The 27,097-nt window shown below is 41.2% G+C and overlaps 1 protein-coding gene across 3 annotated transcripts in view; it reads left to right on the plus strand.

The window, feature by feature from the left end:
• The first annotated feature begins 224 nt into the window (after window positions 1-224).
• Window positions 225-27,097, plus strand: part of ZFP64 (ZFP64 zinc finger protein) — an 86,277-nt gene continuing 59,404 nt past the window's right edge. Inside the window, exons 1-6 of one of the 3 annotated variants that reach the window (XR_011049515.1) lie at window positions 225-347; window positions 913-1,152; window positions 2,537-2,698; window positions 3,709-3,771; window positions 4,396-4,647; window positions 8,488-10,163. Coding sequence is in view for 2 of the 3 variants with exons in the window: in XM_068416211.1 (XP_068272312.1) it covers window positions 293-347; window positions 913-1,152; window positions 2,537-2,698; window positions 3,709-3,771; window positions 4,396-4,647; window positions 8,488-9,788 (2,073 nt within the window). In the remaining variant the exon portion in view is untranslated. Of the gene's footprint in view, window positions 348-912; window positions 1,153-2,536; window positions 2,699-3,708; window positions 3,772-4,395; window positions 4,648-8,487; window positions 11,995-27,097 lie in introns of those variants that run through there. The other 2 variants (XM_068416211.1, XM_068416212.1) reach the window with 2 other exon arrangements.

The raw sequence follows: 27,097 nt of genomic DNA on the forward strand, positions 1-27,097 counted from the left end.
GTCAGGGATTTGGTCTGTCAGGGATTTTGGTTTGATGTCGGAACGTCGCGGAGCCCTGGCAGTAAAGAGAGGCAGCTCCGGCCGCGCCGAACCACGGCGGGAGGCAGCAGCAGGGCGAGCCCACAGCCCGGCGGGAGGTGAGGGCAGCCGCAGCCTCACTCCTCCCACTGAGCATGCTCGGCTCCTCCACATCCGCCCCCGCTCGGCGGCCGAGAGGCGCTGGGGGAGACCTTCCCCGTCGGTAATAAACCCCTCGCAGGTGGCAGAGGCGGCGTGCGGCGCTCCTGCCACCATGAACACCGGCGGCGGCGGGGGGGCGGCGCCGGCCTTCCCCGGCCCCGTACAGTGTAAGTGCAGCTGCGCGTCAGCGGGGTATGCGCGCTCCGGGGCCCGCGCGGCGGAAACCGAGTTGAGCCGGGGCTTGGGCAGGCCCCGAAACCTGAGTAGCGCAAGAAACAAGGCGGGAGCGGAGCCCGGGAACCTGGCTGGGGGGGGAACCCGGGAATCTGGGTGAGCGGCGGGGCCCGCCCAGCCCGTGAGAGGCTGCGGGCCGCCGGGAGCGCGGGACGGGCGGCGGGCCCCGGGCCCTGGGCCTCGGGCTTCGGGCGAGCTCTGTGGAGCAAGGTCGAGGCCTCTGGGACCCCCCGCGGGACTCAGGCCTCCGGGGCAACGTGCCCGGGGGCACTGGCGGCCCGTTCTCCGCGGCAGCCCCCTGCTGGCCCCGCCGCGGGGGTCCCGCTGTGCCCTGACTGACCCCCCGCGGCTCTGGGCAGGGCTAGGCCGCCCCGGGCCCTAAGGGCCTCCCCGCAGCCGGGGCGTGTGGCCAGCGGGATGTCTGTGTGTCAGTTGGAGCGGTTTCACCCATCTCCCTTTTCTCGGGCCGAGCCCTTGAACCTGCTCCTGTTTCCACAGTTCCCGGCGGCACCACGGTGGTGGTGGAGCTCACCCCCGACATCCACATCTGCGGTATCTGCAAGCAGCAGTTCAATAACCTCGATGCCTTCGTTGGGCACAAGCAAAGTGGTTGCCAACTCACTAGTGCAACAGCCGGGGCCACCAGTACGGTCCAGTTTGTGTCGGAAGAAACGGTGCCATCGACACAGACACAAACCGCAACCAGGACCATCGCTTCGGAGACCCAGACCATCACAGGTATTTTGGTGTTACATACCAGGAGCTTGAAAGCACTCGACTCGTGCAAAGTGACAACGTTATGTAGCCCTCTGCTCGTGTGTCCCCGTCACACTAAGCTAAAAACAGTTTTCACATTAGTCGTCATGTACCTGCAAGCAAAGGAAGGAAAAAAAAAAAAAAAAGTGTGCTGCCTTCTTGGTTTTGGTATGACAGCAATTACTTAACTTGCATCTCAGTTAGCAAATTCACTTAGAGAATTGCTTAAGTCTAATATGTTGTATAACCTACTGGTGCAAACTGATTAAAATTGTCAATACTTACGAAAAATAATCAAATTACTATGTATTTTATATTTTAAGAGTGCTATTGATGAAAAACAGACACAGAATTACTGTCGGGCACCAATCCAGGCCTTTTTATGTGAGAACACTTCATTCCCTAACGGTGCTTCCACAACTAATTGGCAGGAAAAATATTACTCAAAATTTCTGCCTATGTGAAGGCTCAAGTGAGGTCCTGATCCTGCAGACATTTAAATAAAACTAGAATTTTGTTCCGTGTGTGAAGGTTTGCCCTTCTATATATAGTTTTGTTTTATTTTGGTCTGGGACCTTACTAAAATCCAAATTATTTGACTTTAATTTGGATAGACAGGTTAGGGCAGAGGATCTGGTAGAGCAGTGAAACAAACTGAATTCAGGGCTCACTTCCAGGAATTTTTGTATTATAATCCCTCAGCTCGGTGTGGGTTTTGGATGAGTCATTTTTCTGCTTCATATTTACTCATCTTTAAAGTGAGGGCAGTTATATCCTTCTGCCCTTTCAGGGTATAGCGTTGTTTAATTGATTTAAAAGCTGCTACTTTGGCTGTGAGAGTTTTACCTGTTATTCTTGTAACAGCTAAAAACAGTATAGTTGAAAGAGGCTGAACTTTTTTAACAATTTTTTAAAAAATTGTTTATGTGATGCCTTTTTGACAACATTTGCTATATAAATAATTCGAGTTTTTTTCTCCTTTGGGCTGTAGCACAGTCAGTGTTGAAAAACAAACATGTGTTTATTAATGTAAGACCTGGACAGGCATCAGAAAAAAACTGAACTCCTGAAGAAACTAAACAGTGCAGTCAGATAGGATTCAGAGGGAGACAAGTGGGCCTCTGTGGAGTTGTACTAAGTTCAGCGTGGCTCATCAGGTTTTGACAGAATTTTCACTAATAGCAGGATAGCAAGGGAGAGAAAAGCCTTTCTCCTTTCTGCATCCCCCAGGTGAATAGGAAGCCAGGAACAGGAATGTTGCTGGAAAAAAACAGAATAGAGAAGTAATTAATGAAACTAGAAAATAATTAGATTTTTCTGATTGGAGAAGTTAATGTTCTCAAGTTGAGTTCTTTTATGTGTTTAGTTTCTGCACCAGAGTTTGTTTTTGAGCATGGCTATCAAACATACCTGCCCAGTGAGAGCAGTGAGACTCCCGCTGCTGCTATCGTCTCTACACCACCGAAAGCACGTTCAAGAAAATCCGCTTCCTCACTTACACAGAAGAAACTAAACTGCTGTTATCCAAGTAAGATGTGGACTATACCTTCTTCCTTTTCATTTTAAAATTGATAGGTTTCATATAGTGATATGCACAGTAGCTCTGTCAGTCTTAAGCAGTTGAGACGCGCAGAACCTGGAAGGCAACCTACTTACTAAGGGTGTGTTGTACTACCGTTGATACCAGTAGTAGTTTTGCTATTGATTTCACATGTCCTTAGACGTTGGTCCTATACTCTGGTATACTCTGGCGATGCTGTGGTGGGTTTGTGTATAGATGTTGTCCTATCCCCACACCCGTAGCAATGTAGTAGCAGAGTCTTGTTACCTTTTTGCTAACTGCCATTGTTGTACATGAGAAATATTATGCATGCATTTTGCATTATGTGTTTTGTCTTTGGTAAGTTAGCATTTTTATAAGGATCCATTAAACTGAAGTATTTGGAGACCTTAATGAGTAAAAACCAGGCAATATGCAGCAAATGTGTGCAGGACAGCCATGTAGATAAGCAGTCACATTAATGGTAGCAGAAGTTACGATCTCTTTTTGCAAGCTGGCTTTCATTTGAAGGCACATTTCAAATGGTTAGCATTCATTTCTGTGCTCTGAAACTGTAGCACTTTCCACTTGGACAGAATTCCTGAACGGTGAGCTGTTACCTGAGCTCCCGATTGCACTAACTTGAAGTCATATGTGGAATTAATTAGTTCCCCCAGCATCCCCTGTGTACTGTAAAGAGCATCTCAGATCCTGGGCAGAGATTCCAGAGAATTTGTTTCACAGCTTACAGAAAATGGTAATGTAGAGAGTGAATTGCCTCCTAGGGGGAAGCATTAGAAAACTAAAGTTCATAGGTAAGCCAGTCACTATTTTAAGTAGATGTGAGTAAACAAAATGGGGAATTCGTTTTCTGTTAATACTGAATTTTAAAGAAAATGTTATTGAAAAGAAACGTAGTGCCCAGAATAGGGTAGTATATTTTTATTATTTTGTTATGTTTTCCTTGAATTTAATGATCTTAATCTTACCATTTTCAGATTGCCAGTTCAAGACTTTACATGGTGTGAAGGATATGGAACGTCATCTACGAACACATACAGGTTTATATAGTTGCTATATTTTATTTTTGGTTCGTTTCCTCCTTTTGGCTTTTTGCCAAAAGGTATTTTCCTACAAAATAACATATGTATAGATAAGTTAGATGATAGAATGTCCACATATGTCTGTACATTCTAGTATTGTAGTTCTCTGTGCCTGAGGAATTGCCCTTTTTGAGTAAGCCATGACCTACTACAGGCAGTGCCACTCACAGCTATGAAACACAAACACTGTACATCGATTTAAGGCACAATTGAATTTCTGAGGTGCAGACCATGTATTTATCAAGGTGCAGTGTGGTGGTGGTGCATAAATCTAGTTTGTTCTTCATATGCAACAATGATTCCAACATTTCACCTCCTTTCCCCCTAAACCACAATTTTAGACTTGTAAAGGGAGAACATTCCAAAGGATCTTCTAAATTTGTGGCACTTGTGCATGCAGCCTTCAGGAGCATAGAAGAGTTCTTAGCTGATAAGATGGCTGCTGAAATCCAATGTCCAGCTTTTGAAAACTAGCCCCATTTCTATTAAGTGTTTAGTGTGTGCTTTTTTTTTTTTGTATTGCAGCAATGTCCTGATGGTGCAAAAATTCTTGATGTGTTGATGCTCTTCTGTTTGTTCCAGGAGACAAACCCCATAAATGTGATGTTTGTGACAAATGTTTTAGTCGTAAAGATAAGCTGAAGATGCATATGCGTATTCATACTGGGGTGAAGCCTTACAAATGTAAGCACTGTGACTATGCAGCTGCTGACAGCAGCAGTCTCAACAAACACCAGCGCATTCACTCCAACGACCGTCCTTTTAAATGCCAGATTTGTCCTTATGCCAGCCGCAACTCTAGCCAGCTAACTGTACATCTCAGATCTCACACAGGTAAGTTTATACTAGAATTCAGATCTGTAAAGGTTTGAAGGTCATAGGGAAGATTTTAAAAGGTATACCGGTGTCAAGATGCCAGAAAGGGCCTATTTGAATTCTCAAAAGCACCTAGGCATCCAGCTCCTGTGAATTTCTTGGGCGTAGCATCTAGTAGGGCAGTACAGCTCTACTAAAAATACCTGGAAGCAATCAGAAGACAGATCTGACTCTTGGTAGATTTTCTTCTATATTGATTTTGAAACTGCCTATTACATGATCTTAAGCCAGTAGAACTGAAGGATCTAATTGATTGATTGATTAAGAGCATCTAAGTTCCTATCTGTGTCTCTCAAATCTGGTCCCCTGTATTAGAAATACTGAAATTACTTTATCATTGCACTAGTTATATCGATGCAAAACTCAGCTGCATAATTTAATTTTTCTTGCATCAGTAAATTAGCAAGTAATTAGCATTTTAAGTTACACTTTTTTTTTTTTGACCTTTCTTTGTGGTGCCTTCCGTGTGCAGACTGATGGACACTAACAGTGTAGTATGAGCAGCCAGAACTATATTCTGCCCATGTTGTGTTTGCTCTATGGCTAGAAAGCTTTAGCCTTCAGGATTATAAACATTGTATCATTTTATATTTGCTTTATTTGCCTAAGTTTCCTTTTAATCAGTTTTCTCTTTTATAGGTTGTTCCTAGAGAGATTTGCTGTAAAGATACTGCTGTACAGCTGTCTCTGTATGTTGTTTTTCACCTAATCCAGGGTACTGGATTAGTTTCTGTGTTGTCTTTTATACTTTTGATTAGTTCTGTGAATTTTAGCTGCAAGGTGGTTATGGTTCGGTGATTACTAGATTAGCTTTGAACCTATCCTACATCTGATTCTGAATTCAAGTACTAAACAACATTAGTTCAGATGTGTGCGAGATGGGATTTATTTTGAGTAGATAAAAGAAATAAATCCCTTGTGCTTTATGAAGGAGGGAGGGTTGAACAAATCTGTCTCTAGCAGAAAAGAATCTTTTATACTTCACAAATCTGCTGTGATGGAACAGGCAGGACTGTCAGGCAGTTGTTCCACAAGTTTCCCTCTTTCTATTGCTATATAAGAAGATGTGATGGTCAGTCAAAATAGTATGGGTTGTTATGAGAAGCTGTTAGTCAACACACTAGCCAGAGAATATGGTATTGCGTTTTCCCCATGTCATGTAAGAGCGTGCAGACTTCTGCATTTATATACATGGGCAGGTATGCTCTGAATTTGGCTGTGGGAGAACCTATGAATGATCATGGTTCTCTTGTATTCCAGTAGAGTTAGGTTTTTGTGGCATTAAATATTGCAATAGTTGGGAAGTAGCTTTAGGCTACCTTCTTTCTTTTTGGTAGATCAGTCTGTTGTATCTTAAGCAATTGAATTATGCTAAAATTCAAGTCTTTAGTTTGGTTGTCTCCCATTTCTCCAAAATAAATCTTCTTTTGTAAAAGGACTTTTTTTTGATTCACTGAAAGGAGGCACAAGAACTTTGAAAGTAATCATTTCATCCTTGTTAGGTTACAAAGCTGTTATGCACACAGCCAATTTTAGGGGAAAAGTAAGACTGGTATGTAGAATATATTGCTTACTGGAATTAAATTAGTCATTGTCTAGAAGGTGAGTGTAATCTACATTGCTTAGAGTGAGATCATCTACATAGCATTACTTGTTCAACTAGTCATCTAAGGATCAATTTCCTGTTAATTTGAGTAAAAATACTCTTAGAATTAGTAATTCCAGGATCAGACACTTTTTTTTTTTAAGCTATATTCTGTCAGTGTCAATTATGTATGGACAGAAATGTAAAGAAATATAAGTAATAGACCACTCTTTAAATAAATGGAACCAACATACTTTGCTATATTCAGTAAAATTAGGAATTCTTTTTCATATATTGTGCTATGCTGTATGTGAAAATTAAGTCATTGAAATACGTACTGTGCCTTCATCAGCAAAGCAGATAAAAATTCAGTAGCTGAGTACGCAGCTGAGACTGTAAAATAAACTAGATGAACAAACAGTGCATCTTCATTAATAAAATCTGTTTAATACAGATAATACACCATGTATCTCAATTATTAAACAGATACATGGATTAGCACAGTAGGCCACAACTTGCTTTGAAAAATACGCAGCTAAACCTATGACATATGTAGCTGGATAAGCAAATTATGCAGAATTATACAGCTATCACAAACTCTATAAAATATTAACTTATAAATCAACCATTTGCAGTTTGATTATTAAAGAAGATAAATGCTTGCTGAACTAAGTACACTCTCTTTTTCCTTTCCCCACCAAGGGTATCTTAGAACCTACTAACACAATTCTTCCACTTTTTTGGAATACTACCTACCTAAAGACTTCATGTTTAGGTAGTTTAGAGAACTACATATTTAGATTAAAAAACAAGTGAACAGTTATTTAGTTGGGTTGGTAGGTTTGCTTTGGATTTTTTTTTAATGACTTCAGAACGAAGTCACCCTGGAATTGATTATGGACTAAACAGAGCTACAACTTGATTTGGTCATGCATGTAGTGACACAAGCCTACAAATAAAGAAAATGCAAAATAGTGGTTGAGATCCAGGCAATTCAAATAGTTATTTGTGTAGTAGTCTGACATAAATAGGGTTACAGAGATCTTGCAGATGAGTGTGTTCGTTTTTCATGCTTTATCAGTTAAGAATTTGACCTAACTTTCAACTACATTGTTAGGTTTCTGGATCAGCATTGCTCTCAAAAAAAAAAAAAAGCACATACATATTTTACGCAGCTATTTGCATGAATACAGATGGATGTTGTGCGAATACAAACTGGTATTAGATTTTCTTGAAGTGATCTATGGAACATTATTAGGTGTGCTACATGGGGCAAATATCTCTCTCTCGGTTGCTGTAATGCCAGAAAAATAAAAACTTAATGTTACTCCTCTGTGTAAGCACATATCCCCAGAGGCACAGACTTGCATGTTTCGTTAGTCTCACATTTGTCTTTTCCAGTTGCATTTATGTATCTGTGATACCTCTTGGTTTTTTGCCTATAACTATAGTAGTGCTATGGTTGTGCAGTCACCTGACACTGACCTAGATATGGACTTTTGTCCCTACATCTCTATATGCTCTGGACAAGAGTTTCCATTGCCTTCCTGTGTCAGCAATAGTCTTTGTGCTGCACCACATGAACCAGGCCAAAAAAGGAATCAGTTTTTCTTGTCTAACTCACCTTGTGAACAAATGTTGGTACAAGAAAGGCAGTAAGGAATGTATGGTTGAGCAGTAAGGCTGGTGCCTGTTAAGCATCTGTTTCTGCAGTAGCCTACCATTTACCTAGGCTTAAAGTTAATCTGCAAGCCTCCCTGTAAATCTTGTAGTATAAACCTGAGACACGGATGTGTTTATGTTGTTTTCTTAGACTTCAAAAATATAGCAGCTGTTACAGTGTTTGTTTTTATTACTTCTAAACACTAGATGAGATACACTGTTGCTGAAGAGAGACAAATAAGAAACTTCAGTCACTTTCTGGAGCACACTGAACAGTTTTACACACAAAATGAATTAAAAATTGAGAATATCTAAGATGCAGACATGAAAAAGCAACAGATGTGGGTAGGCATGCTCATGGAGACTTTGCACACAAATATGCCAGACCAGGTGATAAATACTGTGCCATCAGTTATCTACATCTTGAAAATATGTTGGGAGTTTACAGGTACTTAGAACAAGTCAGCTGTACATAATTCATTATAGCATTGATCTCTCCAGTGGATCTTGGTGTCTCATCTGTAATTTTAACTGTGTTTTTTTGTTGACAGGAGATGCTCCTTTCCAATGTCAGATGTGTCCTGCTAAATTTAAAATCAACTCAGACTTGAAGAGGCACATGCGTGTGCATTCTGGTGAGAAACCTTACAAATGTGAGTTCTGTGATGTCCGGTGTGCCATGAAAGGAAATCTGAAATCACACATTCGTATCAAGCACAGCATGGAAAATACTCTCAAGTGTCCAGAGTGTGAGTTTCAGTGTGGAAACAAAACAAGCCTTCGGCACCACATAAGAACTCATCAGCCCGAACAGCCAGTGAAGTGCTCAGAGTGCAACTACTCTTGCTCCAACAAGGCAGCTCTGAAAGTGCACGAGCGAATTCACTGCAAAGATCGTCCTTTCAAATGTGAATTCTGCAGCTTTGATACCAAGCAGCGGAGCAATCTGACAACTCACGTGAGGAAAGCTCATGGCGACAAAGTCAAGACCAAGAAGCAAACTGTGGAGAAGAAGGAGGGAGATAGGCCAAAGCAAGGTGGCTCCAGGCAAGTTGCCAGATTGGATGCCAAGAAAGCATTTAAGTGTGACCTGTGTGATGCTTCCTTTGTCCGAGAAGATTCTCTTAGGAGTCATAAGAAGCAGCACAGTACGTATAATGGCTCTAAAAATAACGAACTGGCTGTTCTACAGCTCCAGATGGATCCCAGTCGGCAGACCAGTGCCCCAATTACTGTCAGTCACCTCCAGGTCCCACTTCAGGCTGCTCAGGTTTCTCCATACAATGAGGGAAGGGTCAAGATCATTGTGGGTCACCAGGTCCCTCGGACTAACAGTATCGTTCAGGCTGCATCAGTGAATGTCGTGCCTCCTACGTTAGTTAGCCAGAATCAGGAAGACCTCTCGGCCAACAGCCGCTTGCAGCTGCTGGGCCAAGTCAGTTTGTTGGCACCACCTCCAGCTCCCATATCTCAAAGCGAAGCAGGGCCTGTGGCACAACCAGCAGTTCTTCTCACAACCCATGACCAAAGCGATGGAAGCGCTTTACATCAAACTCTGATTCCTGCCGCTTCTGTCAGCGGTCACGAGGCTGCAGCAAACCAAGCTTTCATCACCAGCTCTGGAATCAGCTGCTCTGACCTAGAAGGCCTTAATGCTTTGATACAAGAAGGAGCAACAGAAGTGACTGTGGTTAGTGATGGAGGTCAGAGTATAACAGTGTCCACTTCAGCTCCCCCTCCTCCTATCTTTTCTTCATCCTCTCACACAGAAAGCCCTAAGCAGACCTATTCTATCATTCAAAGTGGAGCCCATACAGCTTTGCTGTGTCCAGCAGACTCCATACCGGATTAGTCACAAAGTACTATTATTAAACAAATTTCAATCTCAGAGACAGTGCTGAATTCAGCAGAAATGCGCAGGATGTAAGTGAATGCAGGATTTGTCCTACAAAGCCAAATACCTTCCGCTTACACATTTTACTTGTCTGTACATGGGATCGTACATCTTATATGTGAAAAAGAGGATGTGTAGACTTATGTGCCTCTATTGAAATTGGAGGCTGTGTTCTCTGTAAAATCTGAGCATCAAAGCAACTGTTGACAATTTCACCAAGCAGTAAGCTTCCCAGAATGTGATTCTTGTATTGTACTGGCTAAAATAAGAAAGCCTCACCTTATGATGAATTACCTTCACAGCAGACTCGTTCTTTCATGCACACTTGAAAAGGTAATAGTCCAAACCATTCCAAAGTATGTTTTTAAGTGAAGTCTGTTTCAATGACATACTATGTATGCATTAACTGCACCTGGCTGATTGTTGATCTGTAAGAAAAGTCTGCTACTGGGTCTAATGCAGCCCTAGTAAAGTTTAAGGGAGCTGTTCCTTAATGTCTGTAGGAGTTGCTAGTACCTGGCACGTAATCTGGAAATTCTTGTGCAGAAGACCAGGTGATAGATTTTAGAAAACAAAAGAATTTTGGCCATCCATCAGTAATAACTAACTTTGTTAGCAAGAACACTATTGCAAATTATATATATGGCACAGTGATCTCTGTCAGAGGCACCTGTGTTTTAAAGAACAAAACAACTGCAAATATATTTTTTACAAACTACTTAAATTTTGTTTTTATTTTGATGCTACCTGGTTGTAGTTGCATGGGTGGTGAAAGTGCATTACATTTGAGCTCTGTTCTTTTCAAGTTAAAGGGGAAAAAGAAAAAGATAGAATTCATTCCCTTTAAAATAAAAAAAAAAGTAGATTCTAATCCAAGGTCTGAACTGTAGCATAAATTCAGATTGGATCACAGTGAGATAGTAATTTACCATTATATGATGCACATTTCCGTAATGAATGAATTCTAGGCTGTATTTTGAAATATGCAATATTATAGTCCTATCTGATCCGCATTCTTGTAGTGGTAGCTAATAATATTTTCACTACCAAACTATCTAGTTAAAGAACAGACTCTCAACTTGGGAAAATAGACAGCTCTGTAGGTGCCTGGATCTGCATAAATCAGAGATTATTTCACAGCCAGACAGCATCCCAAGGACAGTTGTTAACATACACGAAGACTGAAAATTTTGAGGCTGTTACCAAAACTAGCTTTGAGATTCTCTCCTGGGGAATCAAAGTCAAGTTAAATTTCACAATATTTGCTAGTGGGAAACACTGAATGATTGCTTTATGTGCTAGAAACATGGTTGAAAAACTTCATAAAGATTATATAATCGGGGCCACTTTCTGAATAGGCCTTGTCTTTGAAATTTTTAGCTCGTACAGCCTTTATTTTGTGTATGTGGGGGTGTTGCTTGCTCCTTCTCTCTGTGTGGTACACACTCTACGTACAGCGTAAGGCTTTCTGCTTTACAAGGACGAGCAGGAGAACGCAATCATAACTCACAAGTACAGTCATACAGGTTGTGCTTGAAAATGTGACCTTTGGTTTTTGTTGAAATAAGGGTTGTTTAAACTTGACTGCTTCAGTATCGCTGTCTTCATTATGTATGGGAAATAGTATTTTTGAAGAACCATATCTCTTCTGCCTTCCTAATCCTCGATTCTAAATTAATGTTCTTTTAAAACAAAAAAAGCCTTCTAAATAATCTTCGTTTTTAAATCTGGGTTTTGATTTGAACTGTCTGACAATGTGCCTGACACTTGTGGATGTCAAATAGACCACACTCCAGTTAGAGGGAGAAACTTCATAAATGGTTAATTAAAAAGGCATTATTAAAGACTTGTTTCCTAGCCCCATGCTGTATTGAAAGATGAAGCAGAAATTCTAAGTTCACTGTCAGTTGTATTTCAGGGTTTGTTGTTCCCCACACTTGTTCTTCAGCTTTTCTGGTGATACATGTTAGTCACCAGAATAATAGGGAATTATCTCTTCCCTACACATAAGTGATTTAACGAGCTGACAAGACCCAGTTCCAAGTCACAGAGCACACCTATTTTTATATAAATTAGAAGCAGGCATGAGGTTTTTACTACATTAGATCACTGCAGAACATTCATTGAGAACAATAAATTGAAAGTCTGTGTACTTTGAATTTTACCACTGGCATTGCTATTTTGTGGCTCTCCAGTCACGTTTCATTGTTGTGCCTATAGCACAGACTTGATCATTACATTTCAACTGTGTTGAGACTACTTGTAAAGCACTTGGAAGATAAAAGACATCACAGGTAAGTGCATGATCTTATTATATGTGGTCCCTGATATCCAAGTGGTAAATGATCACTGGAGCAGCATAGATCAAACACTTTGTTATCTTTGAATTAAAATGCATGGCATAGTAGTGATTCTTCGCCGTTAACCCATCTCCAAATGTACATGTACATATGTGCATGATCTATACCATCGGGCCGTGTACAGTGTTTTTGTGCACGGGGCCAATAGTCGTTGTAAACACTAGTATAAGATGGGGCACTTTCAGTCCTGTATCTTTCAGTCCATTTTTCACCCAGCTTGTGGTGGTTTTAGACCATCTGCAGCACTGGCGTTGCAGGGGAGGAGATGCTTCCCCAGAAGCATGAGTGCTGCCCAGGAGCATCCTGAGCTGTGCAGGCTGTGGCATGTGCTGATGGGCAGCTGAGCTGCAGGAGAGCAAGCTTGGGGAAGTTCAATGCAGCTGAAGTTCAAGTCTATTTGACATGGAGAGGGAGAGGGGCTCCTTCAGGTCATCTCAGTGGTCCAGTTTACAGCACTGCTCCGCAAGCCATTGCACCAGCATGGCAAAGTAGATTGTAAACTACAACCAAGATCAAACCAGAGATGGAGCAGGTGGGCGATTTCTTCCAACTCCTTTTGTAATAATTGTAATACTGAGTAACACAGATGGTGATAGAAAATATCTCTTAAGATACTGTCAGCTTTCAAAACCTGTGCTAGGGCTTTGAATAGGAGTGGCTAGTCCATTGGTGTTCCAGGTTTTAATACCAGTTAGTATATATTTTCCCTTTATTGTAAGACAAAAGAATCTAAATTGATCTGCCCTCACATAGTTGGTTTTGTCACTGGTAAGTCTGCCTCTGTATCTGCTTACACACCATCTTCCCAATATTTCCTGCTGGTTGATTTTTATGAAGGCTGGTGATCTCAAGGATAATTATGTTTTAATTTCTGCAAGCCGTGTGGGTACAGAGTTCAAGTAGCCCAGCTGAGGAGCTTGCATGTTGGGAGTCCCCAGTGATGAAGCTTCCCAAGTGCTCCAGCTGGACAAGAAATTTCTGCCTGGGCGGTGGGACAGGAGCTGGTGGAAACGTTCTGCTCTGGGTTAGGAGCTGGTGGAAACAGGCTGCTCAAGAGTTTAGAGCTGGTGGCCCCGTGTTGCTACAAAAGGAGTGGTACTCTTATTTTTAGGCAAGCTTTCAGGTATAGAAAATGGCACGAAGCCTGAAAAGTTGAAAGTGCAAATGTACTACAATTCGGTAACTGAAAAGTAACATTAATTTTCACGTACTCGTTGGTATAAGTGAACCCTGCATGCAGGGTTTCATGAGCGTGGAGTATTTCATGTCATCTATAGGTGGTGCTAGAGACCCAGGTAAGCTTTGAAGTGTGGCCTGTTCTGCTTGATTATATGCTGCCTCTTAAACACTTCCCTGCTTTGAACTCTTTCCCGGGTAAAAAACATTTCAAAATCTACTTTTATAAGACGTTACCAAAAGCTTAGCTGTAAAAATCTTACTTTCGTTTAAGATAAAAAGCAATAAATAATAAAAAAAAAAAAGTCCCAAGTTTTCTACTGTTAAGATCCCATGAGGCAGATTTATGGCCAGAACTTAATCTCACCATTTATGTTAAACTCATCATTTTTGAGTCCTTGTTAATTAATTTTAATATGTACATAGTTTGTAGCTGCAGAATTGTCATGCGCTACAAGATTGATACAAAATGAGAGATTTTGACAAAGCTGATAGTTTGAATTGCAATTTATCTGGGTTTGCGCTTGGCCAGCAGACCTGCACCCAGGGGATGCACCACCACGTCCAGGATCTCATGTTCAATCTAATGTCACACTTAACGTTACACAGCTCTGTTATCTGCATTTCAGTTTCACAAAAAGGCTTGTTTACCTTCTAAAATAGGAAACCAGTAGATTTGTTATATTGTAAAGACTAACCTTCATTCTGGTCCTATGTGTGCCTCTAAGATAAACAGGAAAGATAACAAAATGGTGTGAATGAACAGACAAAGCTTAGGGCTGCTTCTTCAACATTGTGTAGCTGATTGCATTATGTTTACATGAACAATCTAGAGACTTCTTTCCTCCACCCTAAAAAGAAAAAAAAGAAAGCTGATAACCAAGGCTAACATGGGGGCAATTTTTTTTTTCTCAGTTTTCTGTTCCAATGTTCTGGTTTTATTTCTGTGTATGACAGTAACGGTCTGTGTGTTTTGGAGCCAGCAGAAGCAGATTGTTTTAATTTCTGATATTCATTTAATACATTCTTCATGTTATCAACAGAACTATCCCTTGAGAGAGCATGGTAATTCATAACAAGTGTCTCTTGTAGAGCTTGCTTGCTTTCAAGCACATGGTAAATAAATCTTATACCTTCCTAGAGTTCTGCCTCAGAGCTCTGCAGCAAGTTACCTCTTTCCAGGAGAAAATATATGGATGGATTTTGTTCTTGCCGGGGATTCTCCAAGCCATTCCCAGTAAGCACAGAGCGAGCAAAGCTGGCTGCCCCGGCTGCTGCTTCTCGCTTTTGCTCACTTGTTACAAAATGGATGATGTTTACACTGCATTGCACTGAACTGGCTGCAAGAGGAAGATGTAAAACTAAATATTCCACAGTTAGCTTCCCTCAACATATTCATTGCAGGTTTTGCTCTCTGCACAGTCTTGTGCTTTTTACACAATTTGCTTGTGGAGTCCCAGTTGCGAGTTACGGTGTGTTGTAGTCCTCCTTCTTCTGTGACTATGAATCTGCTTAAAGAAATTAGGTTAAACAGAGCAAGAACGTTAACTAGAACACTAAGCAAGCGGTGGTGCGTAGCGTGTGTGCATTTCAAATAAAGCAAGCCCCTGCTCTTGCATCCTTCCCAACCTTTTTTATTTTGTTGTTGTTACTCCGTGACACTGCTTTTTAAAACCAGACCCAAGTATCACATGAGTAGAGGCTTATCCTCAGCAAGACCTACTAGAATGTGGGTTTTTTTCCCTGTTTTTGTGAGGTAGAAGCATGCAGCAAGAAAAAAAAATCCAAAGTCCAAAGAAAAATTTGTCTGCAACACCTTTAATTGTGTTTCGGTGTGGCAGTTATCTGCGTGAGCTCCTGCACGATCTCCCCAGAAAGACGCAGTGTTGAGTTTGAACAATAAAGCAGCAGCACTCTGGAATAAGCCCTCTGTCAGTGTTGCTAGTATCTTTTATGCAGTTTTGATAAACACTTTAACTGTCATTTGCATTAAAATGGCAGATTCCTGCTCAAAACCAGCATCAGTTTGTCCCGTGCACAGGGAGGGTTACTAGATATGCAGATGTACCAGGCAGCACTCCGGGATCAGTGAATGGGATCAGTCCTCACGTGAGATGAGACCTACAAGTAAGCAGAACTTGGCCCAAAACTAGCTCCTTTGGGACTGGGGGGAAAAAACTTATATTAAATACACATGATTTTTGCAATTAAAAAATTATAATCAGAATATTTCCCAATCATTTGGGCAGAGGTATTTGTTGCTGCTATGATCTGACTGCACTGGAAAATATCTTCTGTTGTGGGGTTTTAAATTATTCTTTAAAAACGTTAGAAGCATGCCAAGGCGTTTTTCTCTAGATTACAAACAACTGGGAAAAGGCTTCTTTTTTAGATACATTTATTCTGTATTTCTGAATATTTATTTATTTGTTTGTGTTTGCAGTCAAAATACAGTCAGCCATCCTTTTTGCAATGCAATGCTCTGGTGTCTGTAAAAATATTTGCTGTGTCCTCAATGGAAAGGCTTCTATCCTATAATTTCAGGAATATTGACTGGATGCTCTAATGGCCTTTTACATCTCTAGTTGGAAAATCTTTAGCCTTGTTATTTAAATTTTAAGAAGAGAAACTGATGTCTCCTGGCACTTATCCTGATGACCTTTCATAAGGTGATAAAGGTTTCTATAGTGACCTGAGGAAATAATGTCTCAGGTATCATTGTGAATTAAAAGTCTGTCCCAGGAAAAGCTTTCTTTTCTCTCTCAGGTATCCAGTTCTGCCTTTGTCTTTATTCCAGTTGCTAGACACGGAGAAGGATTCATAAAACATACAGTATTTGGTTACATGGCTGTCTTTCATCTTTTAGAGACTTCACAATGTTGTAGGGAAGTAAGAAAGTCCATGACAAAGAAAGTCCATGACAAAGCAAAGTAGGATTTTTTTTTTAATGCTATATACTATTAGAGTAGCAAATAACACGTATATTCAGGGTCTGCTGCGGTAATGCCACTGGATTCTGTGACCTGTGATATCAGATGATTTATTCCATAAGCTTTAGGAGTTGGGTTTACCTCTATAAGAAACAGGAATTAGGTATTATTGCAAATTCAACTTTGGTAGAGGTGCTGTAGGGATTGCTCTAAGTTCCTAGCTTCAGACCTCATGTAAACTTGTTTTTAATGTCTGAAAGCAAAAGCTCTCTTGGTTAATGATGAGAGTGGGTGAATTTTGCAGGTAAAAGTTGAACATTATCTGGGAAAAAATTATCTGAGGACTTGTAGAGTTTTTAGGGGTTTTATTTTGGCTTGTTGGTTTTGTTTTGGTTTGTTCTTTTAAGGATACATGGATGCATTTATGCGTTCTTGTGCCCGGTATGAAACAACATGTTACGCCTTGAATGTCTGTCAATTTATCAAACCTGATGTGGCAGACACCTAAAACAAAGCTTGGAGAAATGTCCAACATTTTCAGCTTGAGTTTCCCATTGATATCTTTCAAAATGAAGGAGATCTGTAAAAAAATCTTTCTGCTGTCTGTACAGGCAGCATTTGGAAATAAAGGCTGGCAGTGCATAGCAGACTCAGGCTGCGTATCCCTTTTGGTCAGAGCTGTTCAGACAATTTTCTGTCATTTGGCTTTTGATCACAAAATGGAAGCTTATCAAGACTGGGAACCCCTGGGCCAGATGAGGCAGAGCAAGGCCAGCGACGCAGGTTGGCTGCGTTCCCTGTGGGTCTCCCAGCCCTGAGTCATCACCCTGTCTGCCCCATGGTTGTATTTGCACCTTTTAAATTACGGTCTCAGAAAGAAACTATCCATCCCCTGCCTTTTCTTAACACGGATCACAACTTCATACTTCTGAAGTGTGTCTCCACTTACTGTTGCTGGCCATATTTAATTATTATATTAATAATATGTATTTTCTCTGGAGTAGTGCTGCTGAATTCCCCACCTGGAGAAGGTGACCTGCACTTCAGCAGTATGTTCTGAGGATGAGAATATCTTGGATACCTCAGTGATGAGCAAGATGCAAATACCTAGACAGATACTAGAGATAGTCACATCTCATGATGGCCTAAAGGAAAATTTGAAGGAACAGGAATGCATAAAGTTAAACTGCATAATGCATAGCAGTCATAATTAATAGATTAAAGTTCTTTGTGAAACAAGCTTTTTTATTCTAATAAAGGAACAGGACTATAAATGGTGACATAGCTGTAGAAAATCAACAATGTAAAATGCCATGTTGTAAAGCTAAAGCGGCGACAAAAATGTTCCTTGCTTTTAATTTTTTACAAGACTGATATAAGGCTTATTAACTAAAATAGTAGCACTTTCCCTCATCTCCAGGCCTATGGGATCATTCTGTTTCTCTAAGTACATAGAGTTGCTGGGGGATTATGAAAATGTTGCCAATCGTTGCTTCTTAGTTCCTCCTAAAAAGTTCAGAATTTATCATGTGAATCGATTTGCCTAAACAATGTTAAATTTTGCTTTTGTTGTAAAATCATGTAGATCGGCCATTGATATAACTTTAATTGGATAGGGATGTTCATGATTTTTTTTTTCTTTTAAAAAAAAAAAAAGCCTGCCAGCAAAATTGCTTTTTGGTGATGACTCTGCTTGAAAAGTGCTCTGCAGGGGCCCATTCCCAATTGATTATCTTTCACAGCTAATAGCTTCAAAGGCTATTTGGTGGACAGTCCAGTTTTACATTTAAATGTAAATCTTGATAGTCTTGACAGACTGATGATCAGAAAAAAGGGAGGTAAAAACAGTAAAATAAATGTACAGCTGGTATAACTTTCACCAGCTCCTCCAGGGGCAATTGTAGTAAAATTAAAATGGTTACAGTTTGACAGAGCTCTTTAGAGTGGATGGTGAGTGAAAACTTTCCTCAAAAGATCTAGCATTAATAAGTTGCTAAATAGCGTGTCAGCCTTAAAAGTTCAGTACAGTGACAATGGCTCCCATTTGTGCTTCATTTGGATTCAGAAGTAAAGTTCAAAGCACTGAAGGCACCGGGGTAAAGCCAGTCTTTTGATGAAGCTACAGCAGAGAAGTTCTCTGGAAAACCAAGTTCACATTTGCAACTGAAACCTCGTAGCAGCCCAGGTGGCATCAGTGTGAGAAAACACGTTGGTCAGCCACCAATTCCCTGTGGTATGGGAGAAGTGACGCAGCTCCTGCTGGGACCAGGGTGGTTCTGCCTTTTGGGCACAGGAACAGGAGCTGTGCTGGCCCTGAGTCTCTTTGCTTGAGTGGGTGAAGGTGGAGTCTGGATTTTGACAGACCTTTTAAGAGTCGCCAAAGTGGCATGAAGATAAAGCGAACAAAGATGGCAAAAGTCTGGTTCCCCGGAAACATGCCAACTGTCCCATCCCTTTTGTGAGCTGGCTGGGACTTCGTCATGGTGAGGGGGGTATAGGCTTCAACCTACCATTCATATTGGAAACAGATGAGGCAACAGAAGGATATTGAGGATTGCATAGTTGCTCCTTCAGCAATGATGTGCTTGTCACCTTTGCTGTAGAATGACTGAATTGCGACAGCCTGGCTGCAGAGGTAGCCCTCATGCTTTGCCATTGGAACTTTGCCTCTCTTGCCCTTTCCCTGAGCCTTATCCTTTCCTTACACACTCCCGTCAGATCACAGTTAGCATCTTCGTTGGCTTCATTGCCTGCACTGCTTGGGACTCTCCCAGTCACTGGCCATGACATATTCACACACCGACTGCACTATGTTGAGAGAGAAAAGCACTCACTGAGGACAAAGCAAGCAGTTAATGCCATCCTATTGGCAGGAGCCCTGGGGACAGGCTCTTCACGACAGAAAACTACTGAAATAAAAGATTGTCCAAAAGTAACTCAAGTTTCTTACTTCATTACCATCATGTTCAATTTCTGATGTGCTCCAGGACTCTTTACGTAGCAATAGTTAAGTGTGTTTTTGAGCTGTTTGATTGTGTGAGTCAGCGACGAGTCCTTGACCACAGGAACTGCTCACAGGGCTACAGATGCAACCGCTACTCTGGCCCCATCAGCCAACCTCACCATCTGCTCCCAATGCTTACATAAAGGGCTCGAAACTGTGGTCAGTGAGTAGTGCTACCTCTCTGTCTCATGCTAAAATATGCTGCAGAGGAGCTGTAATCTCAAACTGTAATCTCAGACTGAGCCGCTGACCACTGCTAAGTGTCAGTATGAGTGCTGCTGGTCCCTGTGCTGGGCTTCCAAGGCCCACGGGAGAAAAGATGGACAAGGAATTCCTCATCTCCAAAAACACCTCAACAACTAGGAGTAGGTGCCTTTTTCTCATTTTTAATCTTTGTTGCCATGGAAACTGAGCCACAGGCACTCACTGCTCATTTTCTCCTGCATAGTCCTCGAGTGTCCAAATGCTCCAGAATACCAGTTAGCCACTGTCCAGCATTTTCCAGACTTTCAAAGGAAGAAAAAATAAGGGACAAAAAGGGAAAATGCTGAGTGTAGAAGCCATTGAGAAACAGAACATCAAGGAAGGGAAGTCTGTGTATCTCAAAGGAAAATAGAAAGGTAAAGAATTAGGGATACTTGGTGATAAAGAGATAGTACCCACACCTCCTTGCCCTGCTGAGTTCACTCCCCTGTTTTTTATTTACTTGGAATGTACAAAGCCAAGCAGCCAGCAGATCCAGAAACCTCACCTAACCTGCTGCAGCCTTGAAAGGGCCCAAAATGAAAAGTTGTGCCATAAGTGAACTCAAGTTGCAGGATTTCTTTTGAGTCTGACCCCTCCAGACACTGTAGTAGTAAATGTCCCTGATGTCATGGGAGCAGCCAGCAGCTGGGCAGGACCTGGCAGCAGCGAGGAGTGGGGGTTCCTGGCACAGGGGCTGGGGGCGGTTTTTTTGATGGAAACCCCTCTGTGCGGAGATGGTGACTTGGGGATGAAAACCCATCTGGCTCTTTGCAGAGTTACTTGATACCAGCTAGCACAGGGCAGTTGCAGCAATGTATTTAAATTTGAATTAATCCTCTTTTCCTGCCCATGTAGATAAGTCTTTAATAATAAATCCAACTATCAATCCAGTTGATATGAAAAGCCATGATCTATAAAATCCATGTGCAGAAATACAGAGTTCTGTCTGTATTAAGCTCTGAATATATTATTCATGTGGCCACTGAACTTTGCAGGAATCTTTCCATTGAGTTCACCAGGCTTTATGTTAGATCCTTCGTTCAGAAAACTATCAGTAATACCAAAGAAAACAGAAAAAGAAGTTTGCTTTACTTGTTCTTTTACCTTTTTTGACATGCCAGTTTCCTGCTCTGGGTTAGGTTTTCAAATATTTGTTTCACAAGCTGCTGACACATGCATGCATAATCGGTCTATTTGCATGTGCAAATTTCTATTATTTGCCGTGCATCTGCACATTCCATTGTATGCATTCAATTTTTGCATTTGTTAAATAGAAATACTTTGTATTTGGAGGAAAACTAGACCCCCACACACAATTCTTCTACTTACTATGATAACTAACAGCAAGTATTAAAAAAAACAAACAAAAATAAACCAACACACTCACCATTAAAGCAGTATTAATTCATATAGAAAATCCAGTTCATCCAAAGCTTTTCTGTTTTGTACCTATCCATGTTATAAAGATGTTAATTTCTTTAAATCACAAAGACTATCATTATTTTATTTCATATTTAGACATAGAGACTGTACCATAAACTTAAGAATTTTCCCTCTTTCTTTTTGCATTGTTATTAGTGGAAAACAATTACAAAGCACAATTTTTTTGAAGGGGACTTCCCAAAAAGTTAATCAATATTCCTCTTAATTTTAAAGATCCTCTATTTAAACACAGTATATAATTTTCTGTATTCACGCTTGGTAAAAATCTGGGTGTTCACTAATTTTATGTGACCCCTGTCCTGCTTCTTTGAGCTAGCTTGTGAAGGAGGAGGTATCGCTATAGTAATTGAGAGCAGTTTGGCAGTAAGGGGCTAGTTAGCATCGCTGATGAGTTATGCCATCAATACCAAACTGATTTCCAGGATAAATGCAACCCTGAGGCATAACAAAGCACAAGTTATGGCCAACTGTCTGCATATGCAGTCATCTTACAGTGATAATACAACTTAGAGTTGCTTTTATCACTAGCCTGGTGATGCATTTATTGTGGTTTTTGGAAAGAAAAGGATTAAATTAGAAAGACAGTGTGGTCTTATCAGCTAAATTCTTTAGTTCAGCTCCTAATCGTTGAACAAGTTGCTCAGTTGACATTGAATGAGTGTAAGAAAAATTGACGTATAAATGATTTGTTAGAAAAGCAAATAGTCTGGGTTACAGTTACAGAAAGAGAATGTGAGGCCCCGCAGTGACCACATCATCTTCTATGTACAAACAGCTGATAATCTTATCAATGCAAAGTTGCCTCCGTGCTGCATTTAAAAGCAAGTTGCCTTTATTCCAGCTTCCACTCCGTCGAAATCTGCTATAAATACCTACTTTATAACACCGACACAATATATAAATTGCTTAGTTCAAAAGAAAAGCTTTTTTGGAGGAAGGAGGGGAATGGAGTAAACGCAGTGTGTTGTAAAAGCTAAGTGGTTTTATTGGCACTTTAAAATACCCTTTTATGCTGAACTCTATCAGCTCTGATTATATATAACAACAGTAGTTATGTATTAAAAATGTGTGTCAATAGTTCTACTAACACTGCGATTTGTCATTTGTGTGCCAGAGGTCCCAACAGGCTTGATTGACAAAACCTAGCCATGGCTTAAAGGGATCAGATGCTGGGGTATGTTGTTTGTTTGGTAAATTGATAGGAGTAACCATCTCAGTTATTTAAACAAGAAACTTCATATATCAACCACAAAAATGCTAATACAGTCTGCACTCGCACACCTCTTAGGGCTGCCCATCATGATGCCAGCGGAGAAGCCTAGGCTGCCATACCAAGTCACCAGCCTGCCTGGTGCAGGAGGTTCTCGTAGGAGTTCATCAATCAAATAATGAAATAAGGAACACGTTTACTCATATTTACATAGGAAGTCTGATATTCTCCTGTACTCAGTGATTTAGTACATACCCTCATAACTGTGTGGCTAGATGCCAGTGATCATAGAGCCTATGAACTCTTGCTCCCAAAACACCACCTATACCACAGGAAGTAAAGGTGTGTCTCACTGAGAGGCATTAAGACTTCTATTTTCCATGGATGAGCTACTCAAATGTATCCCACATTTTTTGGTGTGAGACTGTAGCCAGGATGTAGCCACTTAGTCTTGCCTAAACTTCTTAAATAAGCAGCAGATAAAGCAGGCAATATCACAATTGCTTGCAAAGATCAGCCAAGCTTTTAAAACTATGTTTTTAAGACAGTACTGTATATAAAACAGTGAATCAAGTTTCATTGCACTTGATGTAAGTGAAGCTGCCCTCAGACAGCAGGTGTGAAGCCTGTTTTGTTCAGTGAGGGGAACCTCTTTCTTTAACCAGCTTGTTCTGCCTGCGTGTGAATTCACGGGCTGTGAAATGAAACATCCCCCAGGACAGCTCACTCTTTGAATTCTCTCAGCTGTGTCGCACATAAATTATGGTACTCTGAGACTGGAGGAAGTAATTTAATGCTGGAATTCTCCAAAGGATTTGACTGCTTGTTTTGCTGAGGTGTAGCTATGTTATACATTATATATAAACAGTGACTTTTGAAGACCTCCGTCTTCTTTGCAGTCATAACTATTCCCATAGGAATAGATCAGTGACTATATTGATAATTGCAGAGTACTCAGTACTTTATACCATCCTCAGCTGAAGGCCAGGCTGAGTAATGCCTGCGGGAGCTGCCAGCTGCTTCACCCGTCATGAGCGTGCTTTGACCAATGGGCCACAGCTGGAGAACATGCACCTTCCTTCACTAGATATACTTCAGCTCCCACCACCCTCACAATCATGTCTTTAGATGCACCCTCTAGTCCTAGCTCTTCCTTAGTGCACACAGCAGGCACTGAGCAAATGCCCATGTAAGATGCTGACGATGTTCCCTGCTGTGTGGCTTTAGTTACCTTCTGAGGCAGAGGTAAGGTGCTGGTAGCTGGAGTTGGTTGCGTGGAGCACTTGGCTGCACTACTGCTGCTCTGATTTGTCTTCTTAGAGAAAATAACATTGTTCTTGGTGGTTAAAGCTGTAGTGCTGTGCTGCAGGCCAGGATGATGGGGGCAAGTTTTCTGCTCTAGAAGCAGCAGCGTCCAAGAGAGAGCAGGAGACAGCTGGGAGCAGCGAAGTTTGGAACAACCTTGGTGAGCCTTTCAGCTTGCTGCCCGAGCCCTGGGCCAGGGTGGCTCTGGGAGGGAACGTCCTGCCAAATGTTAGTCGTGGCTGATATCAGTGAGGCCTCGTGCGGATGGGAAGTTTGCAGAATTATTGTTTTAGGGTGACAAAAGTGGCCTTGTTTTATTTGTAAAGCACCTACTACTTTTTTAGTGACTTACAAATAGAAGGTAAAAGAAATAATCATTTCAAAATGTTTTTGTTTTAAGTCTCCATTTATAACTTTGTAATCTAGGCTGACCAGGATAGTCACAAAGGCTGGCCATCACCTAATGAGGCTAATCACACCCTGCCTGCTCCTGTCAGTGGGGGGAAACAGTTTTCTCCAGGGCTGAGTCAGAACAGTGTCAGCTTTGAGTCACCTGTTGGAAGAGCTTCTCTCTCTATGCATTGGTCCGCAGTAAAATTAAACCCATGAGGCTTAATTGGGCTTTGCAAATATTCTCTGTAAAGACAAGAGATGTGTCGGAGACTCCCTTCCTTCATCCATGTTTGCTTAGTTTAGAGGCACTTGTTTTCAGTTTTAAAAGGCGAAAGAATGTTAAATGTAGATTTTTGTTTTTAATTTTAAAATAAGTTGAACTTTCTTTGTAAGCTGCGTATTTCAACACCAGTCTCTGGGTAACCAGTGTGTTAACCAAGCAATGCCCAGGTGTTTCTGACTCTAAGTACTCTGTTGAGGAACAGCAATGAACTGGCGGTTCTCTTGTATAATACAAAATGCATCTAATAAACTACCCAGCCAGTTCTGTTAATAGCCTTAAGATGTCACTAACTGACTTGGCCTTGGCTTTTTCTGCTGGTTTGCAGCAGAGCTGGGGCTGGAGAAGCGGAAATAGGCTGTTATTTTTAACACATCTCCCCCCTCCTACAGTGAGTGACAGACAAGGTGCTGATGTCAATTGGCTAGTGTTACAGGCATTAATTAAGTCAACTGAAAGTCCTTTTAGTTTCCATTTCCTTCTGCAGGGGCAGCTAACCTACATAAATTGGAAGTGCAAGAAGAGAAGGCGAGCGCCGAAACGACCCATGGCTCGTCGTGCTGGGAATGAAGTCGGGCTCCGCATGCCAGCAGCCACGTGTCTGCTCATAGTGCACAAACTGCATCAAATAGCACTCGTATGCTGGCTGCAGCTGAAAGCTTGCTTTATTGTGAGGGTTATGTTAAGCATCTCAGTGTTTTTCACTCCTCTTTTTTTTTTTTTTTTTTTAACCCCTGCTTCTTTTTTTTGTGTTTCACCACTCCATGATTTCCCCATGCCTTGTACGGAGTTGCTGAAGCCCCCTCTGTGGTGTCAGCCTCCTCTTTGCTTGGTTCAAGAATCTGATTATTCTCTCCCCCTTTGCCTGAACTGAATCCCGGTTGTAACACATTTGCTTTGGCAACAGGGCTGTGATGGTTTTTAATGTCTATATTGAGATATTTGCATTGAATGTGCATGGATGGATGCAATTGGGGGCTGGTAGAATACTGTTTTGTAGGAGGGCTAGTTTATACCTGCTCCAGAGTGGGTCCTTGCAGCTCCTGATACTGCAGGATGCTGCAGGGAGGTTTCTGGGTGCCTGGATAAGCCTTGAGGAGTCGGCCAACGACTGGTACAACCTTACTGCTTATCCACCAAGCTGCCGTAACTGACTGCAAGGCTGAGCAGTGGCACATCTATGGTAAAATCCACAAGTGTAAACCCCTGTAAACAGTGTTAATTAATGTTTCATTTTACATTTGCAGTGGGATAAGACTTTACTAAGCCAGCTGATGTGTGATAACTAGTGCCAGGCCTTGGGCTGCCAACTCTTTAACTCTCAGTTTTTTCAGATCTTTTTGGTGCCATCCTGAACTTTGCCAAAGTAAGAGAGACCACTGACAACTTCCAGTGATCTTTAAATCAGATCTGTAGCATCCATCATACTGACATCCATATAGCTGGGATTGGTGCCAGAATTGTCTTTTAAGCAAGTGTTTGGGCACCGCAAAGGCTAGAATTGAGCATAGAATTTCTACTCTAGTGCATTAAGACATGCTGCATGTCCCCTGAGCATCTGGCAATAAATAAAGGTTAAACTGGGAAAGATATTCTATCTTTCAGCTCCTTTGTCTATATTTACAGTTGTTAAAACAGATATGGTATTTCTATAAAACCAGTCATGATGATTTTCTTAATATTTTCTCAGATGCTGAAGTTTAAGCTATCTTTGCACTGTTTCCTGTCCAGCCAGTAGGAGCAACTCCATATCTATATCTTATGCATATAAGTAAAATATATGTATAACTTCCCAAAATTAAAGTATACTTTACTGAAGCACAAATCTGTGACAAAACCTATCAAATCTGTTGGTTTGGGGGTTTTTTTCTATTTTACCAGCTGCTTCATCCTCTCTCATAGGAACTTTTTTCCTTCTAATTCTACAGATGTTTAATTGGGATCTGGTCTGCACGTTACTTCCTCACCAGTAAATTTATTTTAAATGGTTATAGGAGTCAACTAGTGGCTTTTGCAAGAGACGTCTGTTATTCCTGTACAGTATATTCCCAGCAGCAAACAGGACAACCACGAGTCACATACTAGCAGCTAAAGTGACATAGTCATATTGAGAAAGCCATCATCCTCCAGCTCAAGTTTTGTCTCTTTTCACCTGATGAGGATTCATAGCACACTTATCTTGGCACAGATTTGCCAGGACAGTAAAAGCTGCTGTCTACCAGGTTCTTCAAGAGTTGTCTTCACGGGGGAAGAGAAAGCTTATGGCCAATGAGGAGGACTGGACACCTCTTTAATAGTGCTCATCAATTAGGAAAATAAGTGAGTATAAAAAGAACTGCTTTTGTATTGTGGAGTGAAACTTTAAAGCACTAGTATTAAATGTTTAGATCTTCAAGAAAACAATGTATTCACATCTTATAAACTTTATTGCTTCAAAGGAAAAAAAAAAGTAATGAATGGTAAACACAAGGCAATGTGGAAGAGCACAGTAAGAGAGGGCATGCTGGCTCTGGGTTATAGTAGAGGTCTCTGATTCAAGGTTTACTACTCTACCATGGTTTCATGAACCTTTTTGTGACCCCAAGCAAGTTACTCCCATCTCACTATTCTTCCATTTCCTCTTTCTGTAAAATGATATTAATAGCACTTCAGCTGCAGAGCAGGTTTATTGTACAAGGCTTAATGAATGTTTGTCTCCCTCTGATTGAGATTCTTTTCCGCTGGAGGCAAGAATTTTAAGCAGGTTGATTAAATAGAAAAGGTCTCTAACTCTGAAGCTATTATTAAAAGCAGAAGGAATTATTTCTTAGGGAATTTTTAATTTGGTGTCCATTGGAGTGGTTTAAAACATAGCAGCTTTAGTTCTTCTGTTATTTAGCAACTTCAGTTTTGTTTCCCCTAGAAATTCTGTTAGGGGGAT

This window comes from Nyctibius grandis, chromosome 19 (genome assembly GCF_013368605.1).
Source record: "Nyctibius grandis isolate bNycGra1 chromosome 19, bNycGra1.pri, whole genome shotgun sequence".
NCBI classification, from domain to species: Eukaryota; Metazoa; Chordata; class Aves; order Nyctibiiformes; family Nyctibiidae; genus Nyctibius; species Nyctibius grandis.